This window comes from Ochotona princeps, chromosome 8 (genome assembly GCF_030435755.1).
Source record: "Ochotona princeps isolate mOchPri1 chromosome 8, mOchPri1.hap1, whole genome shotgun sequence".
In the NCBI taxonomy this organism is placed as follows: Eukaryota; Metazoa; Chordata; class Mammalia; order Lagomorpha; family Ochotonidae; genus Ochotona; species Ochotona princeps.
The window spans coordinates 20,269,724-20,283,059 of record NC_080839.1 but is presented as its reverse complement, the minus strand read 5'-3'; the positions used below and the strand labels follow the sequence as shown (position 1 = coordinate 20,283,059).

At 39.5% G+C, this 13,336-nt stretch overlaps 1 protein-coding gene across 2 annotated transcripts in view; it reads left to right on the top strand.

The window, feature by feature from the left end:
- The window catches only part of CTNNA2 (catenin alpha 2), a 1,134,503-nt gene that overhangs the window by 1,038,612 nt on the left and 82,555 nt on the right, over positions 1-13,336 (top strand). For both annotated transcript variants that reach the window (XM_004590715.2, XM_004590714.4), the window contains exons 10-12: positions 545-637; positions 1,245-1,401; positions 10,884-11,084. In XM_004590715.2, coding sequence (XP_004590772.1) covers positions 545-637; positions 1,245-1,401; positions 10,884-11,084 — 451 coding nt within the window. The remainder of the gene's footprint in view (positions 1-544; positions 638-1,244; positions 1,402-10,883; positions 11,085-13,336) is intronic.

Genomic DNA, 13,336 nt, shown 5'->3' with positions numbered 1-13,336 from the left:
TGACTATTGTACACAGTTCTCATAGCTGAATGCATTTGAATTGGATACTGCTGGACTAATATCGTTAGGCAGATAGGAGATCCTTTAGGTCAAGCACTCTGACTTTCAACTCCAAGTCTCTTACATCCAAAGCATTGCTTGTAGCATTTCTCTGTCTGATCAGAGTTGAGTACTGATGTGGCCAAGATCATACTGTTCTTCACTTAATGATACATCTTAGGGCTTCAAGAGAGAGAGAGTATGTAGGCAAATCAGGGAACTCCACAGGGGGAAAGAGTTCAAAGCAACTCAGTTGAAAGACATCATTGTGTGTGCTTGAGAAACTTCAAGCAATAATTTTCTATTAACAGCCTACTCTTCTGGTAGAAACGCCTTAATTAGCATGAGAAGAAGCAGTATCTGGTTCAGCAGTGAAGGGTGCCCTTATCTTATTGGTGAAAGGAGTTTTAGGGAAGGATAGTTACAAGAGAAAATGTGAGGTCATTTGATAGTTTGCTTTCCTCGTGAGCCAATATGATTTTCACTCAAATCCTCTTCCCTACAGGTTGCCAACCTGGCCTGTTCTATATCTAACAATGAGGAAGGGGTGAAGTTAGTCCGGATGGCAGCCACCCAGATTGACAGCCTGTGTCCTCAGGTAAGCCTCTTTCATTTTATTTCTAAAGCCCTTGAATGACCTGATGTTCAGGACCTTTTACAGTCCAACATTGACAGCCCCATCTTCCCCTTTCCCCATTTCCATCAACTGAAAAATGGTAACCATCATTTATGGGTTGTTTCAAGGCTACCTTTCTCACAAAGAACTTCTAACTACTGCAGTTTCTTTAAAATTACAGTGACAATTACTCTTTCATGCATATTGACTTTGTTCTGTTTACTCTGGTTTGTGATTTAAGTGCTTATATCTATTTCTGTATTTCAACAACTAAATTATAAGCTTGCATATGTACAAAGCAGGACTTGTATGTCTGCCACATCTGCCTAAGTAAGTAAATAAGGCTTGTCCAGTAAACACTTTCTGACATAGAAAGTTAATTACTTTATCTTAAGAGGAAGTCAAGCAAAGAAGAGCCAGCAAAAAACTAATGGTAGTTGAATAGTGTACTTTCTGTTTCATATTTTTTGATGTCTTTTTGAACACTGAAAAAAACCTACTTACATGCGGAACCTACATGGTGTTTGATCAGCTTGTTCCAGTTTTGTAAAGTGTGGTCACCGTGACCTGGGTTATTTCTAACAAATAGGTCATCAATGCTGCTCTCACACTGGCTGCCCGGCCACAGAGTAAGGTTGCTCAGGATAACATGGACGTCTTCAAAGACCAGTGGGAAAAGCAAGTTCGAGTGCTGACTGAGGCCGTGGATGACATCACATCAGTGGATGACTTCCTCTCTGTTTCAGGTAATCAACACAAAAATGACTTTTATAAGACAGCTGGAAGAGGGTAACAGGATGAGAAAGAATATCTCAGGCTTGTCATGGACCTGTGTTGCGTGTGGCCCTTCAAGCTTTCAATCAACTCTGCAAATGTATTGTGACACACGTTGAGAATCCTTTCTTGCTAGAGACAGGATTTCAGAACACCAAGTGAAAGCATCACAGGGAAAAACACAACTTTCTGAACAGATTATTAAAGGAGGCTTAGTTTCCTTTTAGGTGTTCAGAGTTTTTAAAACAGGGTGACATTTTAGCCTACCTAAATTACCCATGTAGAAATGGGCAAAGGGAGATTGGAAATGTTTTCTATATATAGTTCATATTTTAGACACAGGCAGTTATTCCAATTCAGTTATGTTATGTGGAACCTTATTTCAATGAGTCAAGATTTATGATGAAACTGAAAATGTAAGCCAGAGAAGTAGCCCAATGGAAGGCACATGGGAGCTTTTGAAGTTGGAAAATTTATCTTGCTTCTATGTAAGTGAAATCAAGAGTATAAGATTGCTGGAGGATCTGAGGAACCATGCAACCAGTTTGACAGGATTCATCACTGTTGTTTTTTGAAAATAAACTACCAGCAGCAAATGGGCCTTGATTCCAATGTGTTTGACACATTTGACTCACTTCAGTTGGAAGGATCTCCATGGAGGAGATACACTGGAAGTACATCTTCTTTTGTGGTCTGTTAAAAGGATGGACCTTGATAATTAATATTGGTCAACTGTGTGGCACATGTACCTACTGATTCTGAAAGCTTTAGCGTTGCCTCAGCCTGTTGGCTGACTGAGGCCTGAAATGCAGGGATCACATCATTGGTGGTGGGGACCAGGCCTTCTGGCCCTGTGGCTGCTACAGTGTGCAGTGCTTTCTAGGAGGAGGCTGCTACATTCCAAATTGCAATCTTCCCTGTTGATGAACGAGACAGAGTTCCCACAGCGGGCTTGTGTTTGAGGCTTTATTGTAGAGAATAGTTGAATTTTGAGATTTTATAGCTAATCAATGGAACTTCCAATGATGGAGAAAAAGAGAAGACAGTGAAAATTGATACCCATTCAGTATCTAATTTGCTGAACTCCACTGTTCTGTTCCATTGATTATAGCTAATCAATGGAACTTCCAATGATGGAGAAAAAGAGAAGACAGTGAAAATTGATACCCATTCAGTATCTAATTTGCTGAACTCCACTGTTCTGTTTTCATTAACATTTGTAAAATTAGGTATTAATACTTGTATGCCTGCATCTTAGTTCCAGAATAAGCAAATCCAGAATCTGTTAGGTCAGAAACAACCCAGAGTGTTGGTAGGTTTCTGTCTTGTTTGTCCATGCTGGCAGTGAGAAATGCCCAAGGAACAGCCACTCACCTCTGACAGCTAGGGTACCCCAGGAGACACCTGCCCTCTTTTCCATGGCTGTGCTCGGAGACACACACACACACATATATTCATTCACAAGCCACATAAAACAATGCCCACATTTACCGGGGACCAGCTCCAGCTGACTTGAGAGCTTGCAAATGATGCATGGATCGGTGAGAAGAGGCAGAGGGAGAGGAGGGACGAGATGTGGACCAGTATGGCATAATGCTCATAATGGACAACTCAGAAAAGTCTTCTTTATTTATACATAAATCATCACAAGCTTTTGTACAACATCCAATTATTTGATTTTTATTTCATTATGAAAAAATGATTACAAAAACAATTCTAAAAAACATTACTATTTTATTTCAGAGAAAATATTTTCAGCAAGCTATTACTCATTCAAACCTGCAGTGACCTGGCTGAAGCCAGGAACTCCATGGTTGGCAGCACATGCAGTTACCTAGTTACCTAGTGACAAGTGGTTTACTTTTATTCAAAATCAATTTTCACTAAATATAAACTAACTGATATTAAAATATCAGAAGTACAGAATTAAAAGGAAAGCTCATAAATGAAAGGGATTTATAAAGGCACATATCATAGATTCTTTATTAAATTTTATGATCAATCATGCATTAATTACCATAACCTTCACCTAGTGCTGATTCAATTGTTTTTTGTTCTTTTGTTAAAGGGCAGTGAAAGGGATCAGGGCAGCTCAGCCTTTCTACAAGCAGAGGGCCTTTACAAGAAACTTTTTATCTTTATAAACTGTTTTCCTAAGTATGAGTGCAAATATAAGGTAGATATTTTAAGCCATTTTTGGGGGAAGTCACATTTATTTCCCTTTAGAAGATGCCCCATTTACTTTCTGCTTTCTGTGGTGAGAAACCAAAATATGTCATTTCATGTGTTGTAACAGTTTGAGGTGCATGGTAAACAAACTCTGTACCTCCATGATTGTCATCTGTTCTAAGATATTATCGAGCCATTTCTTAAGGAAAACATTACTTATATTAGGGCAAGCTCCAGGACAAAGGTGGGCACATAACAGGATGTCTGGAGACATTGTGGGCTCAATTGTATTGTATGTTTTTAGATGTGTGTCATTGCCTTAGGTTGCTAAAGACGCTTTTACCATAACATGATTGATCTGTTTGAGGTGTTATACCAGTTACAGGAATCGTCTCCCATTTGCAAAAAAACAACACCACCCTCAGGAGAATTCTATGAAACATCAGAGAGGTGATGGAGTGTCCATACAATGGGGAGAGGCAGCAAGAAGGTGACTTGAGACATTCTGCTGGGTCTTGCCACGCAGCCAGAAACTCCTCATAGCCTTGCTAACCGGGGAGTGGTGTTCATCACACACCCATGCCATCTAACCCAACTGCATGGCTTCCTGCACACATTCACTAATAACTATATACTAACCACATACAACCACACATTGCAAGGACTATATGCATCTCCACATCTGTCCACAGGCAACCACATGTAGCCACGCCTCTCCAGGTGCTTAAATGCGTTTACAGATGAAAGTTTCCCAGAGCCAACCATCACATACCAGATGTGCAGACAGCTAGCCAAATGGGTGGGCGTCTAGGTTACCATGATACTTGTTACATTGCAAGTGTGGAAACTTAGCAAAGTCACCTCTTAATATTCGTTTTCTCAACAGTATTCTAAGTCACCCTTTGAGAAAATCATTATGAGTGGAGTTTACTTGGTAGAGTTGATGGATCATCATATTGTCACAAACTATATAGTTGATAATACATCAAGAAAAAAGGAAAATTCCTTGCCTCGTTGCTTTCCACTTCCTTTTCTGCTTGGATTTCAGCTCCCTGCTGCCCACTGCTTCATTCCAGTTCTAAATCTCTTTCAGATACCTGCATTGTTCCTACTCCCAGGCTGGTTTTTTTTTTTAAATTTTTATTTATTTTTTGTGACTTGTCAAAGCAGGTCTCCATTTAAATATCCTTGTGTTTAGAAGCTGACTGATAAAATAATTCAGTTGATGGGGTGGGGGCTGTGCTGATGTTGTGGTGCAGTGAGTTAAGTCAGGTACTTGTGATACCTGCATTATTCAGTGTGGTAGTGTGGGAGTCCTGGCTGTCCTACCTACTATCTAGCTCACTGGGAAGACAGTGGATTATGACCCAAGTCTTGGGCTTCTACAACCAACATGGGAGACCCTGATGATGATCTGGTTTTAGCTTGCTCATCCATGGCTGTTGAAATCGTATGCAGAGTAAACCAGCAGGTAGAATTGTCTCTCCACCTCTCCTCCAAACCCCCATCCCTCTACTACACCAATTCTGACTATCAAATATTTTTTTAAAAAAAGAATTCAGTATGTTCCAGTTCCTGCTGAATCATGATTTAAAGCTGTTGCAAGGTATTTAAAAATGCTTTGGGTGGGCATATTGGGGATCGGGTTGCCTGGTTATGTGAATGTGGCTCACAATTCTTTCATGTGTAGTCAGTTTTTTGACTAAGTGACTGTAGCACCCCCAATAAGAGTCAGGGATCTTTCCCAGTCTTTTCTATATCCTGTTCAACCCACATATATATAGAAAGTGCCCACATACTGCCATTTTCAGTGAGAAATAATTTTAGTTCTTAAAACTTTCCCCAACTTACCCTTTTGTTTAAATACATGTATATAAAACTTGAGTGTGGGGAGAAGCAAGGTGAGGAGGTCTTATCTCAGAATTTCAAGAGCAAAAGCCTTTCTTCATTTTCTTTGCTCTAGCCCTAACTGTTTGCCACCTTACTCCCTGCCATTCCTTTGTGCATCTCATTATTACCAGCAGCAAGAAAAGGCTTTGGCTCCTGCTGATAACGCCGTGCAGTCCAACCCCAGTGGTACAAGTGGCACAGCATGCCATGACAGGGAAATGAGCAGGCGCTGTCAGGGAGCCAGGTTGGCAGAGCCTGCTGGAACATGCCTTTGGAGTTGACAATCAGAGGCAGCAGGCACCTTTCCACAGACAGGGCTTGACAGATAATGACACAGTCCACTCCATCCTGCTGGTAGGCTGTGGACACAGCCAGATAGCTGGGGAAACTACTTCTCATCTCCTAGCCAAGCCAGAGACAAACAATAAATTGCAGGTTTGGCCCATGAGATGTTCTGGAATGGCATTAATGCCATTTTATGTATCAGTTTCCTCTTAGGGGAATAGCTGTTCTGGCAGGAAACTTTGTTTTTAAAAGCAACAGCAAAATATCTGTTTTTAAAGGACTATAGTTTTTTTTTTCCATGTTACCTGAACTTGAATATCTCATTGTTTAATTTGTCTAAGAAATGTAGTGATTTGGGGGAACAAAGATGACAGCTATTAGCATTACAGGAACAAAACCAATTTTCAGATGTAGCCTGGGATCATAAAAGAGTGAAATGGCTACATTAGAACGCTTAAACTTTTCCCACTGCACAAAACCTATGACTTTTAATAGTGTTTTTAAGTGAATGTCTTAGCATTAACCATGTAACAGTTTATCTCTTGGGTTTAGCTAACAGAATAGTAGAAATCTAACATCTGGCAAAGCTATTAATTCACTTGCATAATGTCCAAGATTTTTTCTGACTTTTTATTCTTAACTCTAGGGACTTGAGTTCTAAAAATTTATATCCTGAAGTTTGTGAGCATAAAAGTCTAAAATTAATGCTACTAGAACAACATCAGTTCATTCTGAAATAGTAACAGTGTAAAAATGTAATTTATTACCAATACATGATGTCAAATATTTTTGCGTGTTTAAGTATTGCCTTGACACTAGACTGTACCATCCAAAGGATTCCTCCCCACACACTCTGAATAATTAGTGTGGGGCAAAGACAAAGCCAGGAACTGGGTGTTCACTCTGGATGTCCCACTATGGGTCGCTACCTGCTGCATCGGAGCAGAGCTGGGAGGCAAACCTACCTACTCAAATGAGTACTCCCAGCTAGCATCATAAACACTGCAACAAACATCCACACCACATGCCTTAAATTACTTCTTCCAACTACATTCTTTTCTACCTGGAAGAGCATTCCTTTATCTTCATGATTTCTTTCTCTTCAGAAAACCTTGGGATTAAAAAAAAAGTATAACTGTTCCTTTTCAAAAGACCTGTTCCTTCTGTAATTCATTGATTGCATGCTGTGTGGAGTACAAACAGGAATGCAGTGTGGATTCTGCCTGCAAACACTGAGTGCTCTGCCCTTCTTGTTATGCACTACATCAGTGTGTTTGCAAACACACAGGGCATCAGGGCCTAGGGAGTCGAAAACACTGTAAGGGGTCTGGGGGGCTCTATACACCAAGTAGATTTGCTTTAACCAACCAGACTGTGTTCTTGTATGCATGAAGTGATACTTTTGAAGCACTTACTCAATTTTGTTGGCACTTTAGTAAAATAGAAAAGTATTTTTTAAAACTGAACTGTAGATTTTCCATGTGTAATATTAATCATTTAAACACTGTACTCAGGGAATTACAATCCCTTTTTCCTTGAGGGATACTTCTAATTGTGGAAAAGTGAGTGAATTATTAATATTTAAAACAAAAATAGTTCATAAAAATCGGCCAGTGACTGTTACTAAAATCAGTACTTTATACATATAACATGATTGATCTGACCATTAACCAAGCTCATTGATGATTTGAGTGATTATAAGTGTTACTGCTGCTATTGCTTTTCAGTCTGTACTGTTCTCCACCAAATAGATGTACTTAAATCTATGAATCATTTTTCTTGTTTATTGAATTATTTTCATATTTTCACTATCAGTGAAATTATCCCATATTTTCACAGCAGTTTAAATGTTGTCAGCCCTATCATTTCTTAAAATATTAGGGCATTAATTGGTTTTATACAAGTGTTTTGTTTTGTTTGGGTTTTTTGTTTGTTTTAGTTTTTTTTAACACCAGAGATTAGTGTTCTAGAGTAGAGTTCTTGTTTTGCATTCAACTCCTAAATACCATTTTTTAATTCTGCACAGAATGCTGCTGGCTATGCCTGATCTTACACTACTATGTTCAAAATAAATGGCAACTGGCCAAGTTTTTTTTTTAAGATTTATTTTTATTGAAAAGTCAGATATACAGAGAGGAGGAGAGATAGAGAGGAAGATCTTCCATCTGCTGATTCACTCCTCAAGCGGCCGCAACAGCCAGAGCTGATCCGATCTGAAGCAAGGAACAAGGAGCCTCTTCTAGGTCTCCTACATGGGTGCAAAGTCCCAAGGCTTTGGGCTGTCCTCCGCTGCTTTCCCAGGCCACAAGCAGGGAGCTGGATGGGAAACAGGGCCGCTGGGATTAGAACTGGTGCCCATATGGGATCCTGACATGTGCAAGGCGAGGACTTTAGCCACTAGGCTACTGCGCTGGGCCCAGTGGCAAAGTATTTTTTTATTTAGAGCCCCTTCCTGTTGCTAGTTTTCAGGAACAAATGTTTATTGGTTTCAAGTAATCCAACAGAGTAGCAAAGAAGCCTTATTTGAATCAAACTTAAGTTTTCAAATCCTGTTCCAGGTTGCATTTGAGTAAATATTTTTCTTAGATACTTTTTTAAATGAATTCACATGATTCAGCTCAAGACCTTAGAAAGGAATGATTTCCCAAAGTTCCTTAACCAAAATGGAAACTTAAATGCATTGCACAACTCCATTTTTGTTTCATTCAAGAACAATAGCTGTATCCTGGAAGTACTACTTTCTGTAAGCTTAAGATGCCTGAATATTACAATCACATTTTGCTAATTTTCCATCTTTTATTGGCAATTAAAAAATGGAGGGATGTGAAAAATCACAAATTAATGATTGTCGCGAGGAGGGCAAAGTGAATGGTGCTTTAAGAAAGCTGAATTATACCATTTTTTTTTTTTACCAATATCCTTAGAGGGAAAAAATATTCTCTCTGAGTGCATAGTTTAATGAAACCGGGAGTAAGCCATGATGGGCCTGGGACCTGCTGAGCATCCTGCTTCTGATTTTCTTTACGAGCTTTCAGGTTTTTGAAATAAAATTTGAGGGGGAAAAGTGAGGGGAGGAAGAGAGAGAGAGAACCTTCCATTTGCAAGTTCACTGCCTAAATGGCTACAACAGCCAGGGTTGGGCCAGGCTGAAGCCAGGAGCATCTTCTGAATCTCCAATGAGGGAGGAGGAACCCAAGCACTTGGGCCACCTTTCACTGCTCTCCCTGGTGTGTCAGCAGAGAGCTAGATTGGAGGAGGAGTAGCTGGAACTAAAACAGGAGCCCATATGGGATGCCAGTACTGCCGATCGTAACTTCACCTACTCTGCCACAGCACCAACCCTGATAGTTGAATGGTGGTCACAGAATGTGGTTAAGAACTCGCATTTATTTTTAACATATTGGTTACGCATTACTATGTCAGTTAATTCCATAATGATGTAAATTTTTGCTGATGATATGTTGGAGGTTTTAATTGATTGGGATGATACTCTACTGGCTCTGCCTTCAAACCAGAGAGGGTCTCCCTAAGAAGCCATGGAACTTGACTGGACAATAAGATGCTGGACTCTATGTTTGGTATATGCTTGCAATGAGGGAATCTCAACTGAACTTGAACTGTGGTTATGCAACAAGGTGGAGGAATCCACCATTGGGGGAGGGTTTGGGGAGGGGTTGGGAGAATCCAAGTACCTATGAAATTGTGTCACATAAAATAATGTAATTTCAAAAAAAATCAAATCTAGACCTAGAAATTTCTCTCTGAGATAATTTGTTTTGATCCTCTATCAATTATTGGCAATTAAGTAATGTGGTAACCTCTTATAATAAGATTATTTAAAAATCGGTTCCATTTATCTTTGTAAATTATATGTTTGTTAACAACATAGTCTTATGCTGCTACAGCAATATTATAAACTACAAATCTTATAAACAGATAATCATTTCTCCTGGTTTTGTAGTCTGGGGCAGGCCCATTCTCTCAGCCAACTCCTCTGGAACCTCCTGTGGTAAAAGATCCGCCCAGGGGTGTTTCTGGAATCTGTTTTAAAATAGCACTTAACCTCATGCAAGCAGGCTCTGACCCAATACTTCACTCATCTCTAATCTCCCCTACCACCCACCTACTTCTTAATAGCATCATCTTGGAATTTAGGATTTCAGAACATGGATTTTGACAAGATAAGTATTCAGTTCATTACTTTTTGTATGTATGGGTGTGTTTTCATGTTAAATTCTTCTCTAAATATGGCATTACATTTTCTGAGCTTTTCCAAGGAATGTGCACGTGTCATCATTAGACATTTTACATTGACCATGGCAGATGCAAAATTGTGTGCTTGCTAAACTAAAGGGCCCAAATCATGTTTTGTTGTTTTAGGAAGTAAAGTTTCCTTCTTACTTCCTAATTTCCTGGTTTGTCCAATGACAGCAAAACAATGCTAACCCTGACTGTAATCTGAGGGAACCAGCCACAAGATGGGATTGCATTTAAAAGGAGAGGAATTCTGTGATTGTGTGATCTTTTTCACATGAATATTCTTTTCCCACTGTGTATTTCCTGCACATGACATAATATTGAAATACTGAGTCGGTAATATTTGTTCATGCTGTACTAGCCTTTTAATGCTTCCTTAATTGAAATGTGATCAGACATGATCAGAGTGGAGCATTAGAAGTATGTGTGTTTGATCACATTTCCATTAATGTTTCTACTTGGTCAGACTGCTGCTGCCTTCACTCTTAGTAGATCCTCTTGAGCAGTAAAACTTTACTTCCAATACAAGACAAGGTATATTCTTTGAAGTTAGTGGTTCTCAAAGTATGGTCCTTAAATCACTCACATCGGCCTTACCTGGGAACTTGGTAGAAATTCAGTTTATTAGATTTCATTCCAGATGTATTGAAGTAGACATCTACAAAGTGGTACCCAGCAATCTGTGTGGTGCAAGCCCTCTGAATGATGCTCAAGTGTAGGAACCACTTGGTCATGCTGGACTATGTTCTTGAGATCCGTTCTGAATGCTAGGCATATACTGAGATGTCCAACTGTTGATGAATCAATTTTAGATTATATTCTGAGTAATTAGGAATGTATATCCTCTTCACAGAAAACCATATCTTGGAAGATGTGAACAAGTGTGTGATAGCCCTGCAAGAGGGAGATGTGGATACCTTGGACAGGACTGCAGGGGCCATCAGGGGCCGGGCAGCTCGGGTCATCCACATCATAAATGCTGAGATGGAGAACTATGAAGCTGGCGTTTACACTGAGAAGGTGCTGGAAGCTACAAAATTGCTATCTGAGACAGGTAAGCATGCGTTTTAGATACGGCTTCAATGGGAATGCTTTGATTAATGCTACATCAAAATAAATCTCATTTTTGATAGACTTTTATGCCTATAAATTGCACAAAATTGAGGAAGGGGTGTATTAAATTGAGTGCTTTGTTTCTTGAGTTTGAATTTGAAGAACTTCAGAAGAGTAACAATCCTGCATTGGCTTTTCGTATGCATATTATTGTATTGTTTTCATTTCTAATTCATTTGCTTTATTTGATCTAATTTATCTTATTGCATGAGAACTTCCAAATAAGCAAAGAAATTTTTTCTACAGTAGATGAGAAAATGGATATTTGAAACAGTGAACAAGACTATAAAGGTAGCAAATGATTTTGATGGTATTGGGACTTGGAATTTTGAACTTGAAATGCATTTCTCCATGTGTTGGTTGAGAGAACAAGATCTCGAGGAAGATCTCTGGACAGTCAGTGCAGGTCACAAAGGCTGTGGGCCGTGCAAAGATGTGAAGTCATCAAGGAGAGGAGTGATGGCTTTTGAGGAAGGGTTAGCCTTTCAGCATATTCCTTTCCTTAGGAGAGATTTAAACAAGCAGCTGCCCACTGGGGATTGACTAGAGCAGTAAGACACAGTTACTTATGGGAACCTGTCACAGCTCTCAGATGCATTCAGATGGAAAAAAGACTTATTTCCACAGAGTTAGCAGGATAAGCTATAACTTTGAAGAGTATGTCAAAGACTGGCCTATTTTTAGTAGTTTGTGTTCCAAACTAGTGTCTCTTGGCTTCAAAAAAGTGTTTTGGGACACATTCTTATGTCCCTCATTTCTTCTGTATGTGTGTGGAGGGGGATGGTTGAGAATGGAAATTTGGCAAAAGAGAGCTTAACTCTGTAGGACTGGGTTGTGGATGAGTAATGACTCGGGTTTTGTGTATGGGCAGATGGCTTCTTACCTTCACCCCCAATTAAGGCCTTTTCAGGTTTGCACATGGACTTTGGGACCCACTAGGCATTAAAAAAAATAGATGTCTGTGGAAGGTCAGATAAAGTAGTGTTCCAAGCCTGCATGGTAAGACAGGTTAGTAGAAATTTTTGTTTCTACAGGAGAAGTATTATTTACAAAGACTTATATTGATATTATCCTGCAAATGTGAAGATAAAACAACATGTAAACACAAGCATCAGGAGTTCTTTATGAAATATGCACAAAACGGGAAAAATGTAATAGTGGGTAATCAAGAACGCATCTTGAAATGCCTGCTCTGAAGAATCTGTCCAGATTTAGAATCGGAAATAATAACTATGATGATAAGATACATACATACTTTAGTTAGATGTTTCATTACTGTTTCTTTCAAATAGCTTGCCCATCACATGAAACAGAGCAACAGGAACCAAGCTTGAAAGTATTTCTTTCCTGCCTTGGAAAACATTGTTCAAAGGGTATCTTGGAAACTTTCTTTGATTACATCTTGTACTGATTTAATGACAGGAATGGTACCCATTGCATCAAAACCTCTATTTATAAATATAGAGTTGCCTAGCTAGTTAAAATCTTTCTTAGTATAATTTTAACTCAAAGTGTTGAGATACACAGGGTTCTTTCTCTCCTCACTTCATCCAAGGTTGTTGTTCTATATTTTGTTCTTACTCATTGACAGAGCTTGTTAAGTTATTATTCCCAATGATGGACATTTTGTCTAGGATCAGGAGAGCCATGCCTAATACCAGAGAACCTAATTATGACTCCAGTCTCTAGCTTCTGATTAAACATTTACTTAAGATTTATTTTATTTTTATTGGAAAGTCAGAGGAGGGACAGAGGAAGATCTTCTGTCTGCTGATTCATTCCCCAAGTGGCTGCAATGGCCAGAGCTGTGCCAATTTGGAGCCAGGAACTCTTCCAGGTCTCCCACATGGGTGCACACTCCCAAGGCATGTCCTCTATTGCTTACCCAGGCCACAAGGAGGAAGCTGGATGGGATGCGGAGCTGCCAGGATATAAACCGGCACCAATATGGTATCTCAGCATGTGCAAGGTGAGGACTTTAGCCACTAGGCTACCGTGCTTGGCCCTCCAGCTTCTGTTTAATGTAGGCCATGGGAGACAGCAAGTAATGGCTCAACTGGTTGAATTCCTATCCTCAACATGGAGCAACGGATTGAGTTCCTGGCTCCTAGTTTTGGTCCAAATTGCCCAGTTTTGCCATATACATCTGTCTTCTAAATTGCTTCATTTTTTTTTTAAGAAACTGGTAAGGTT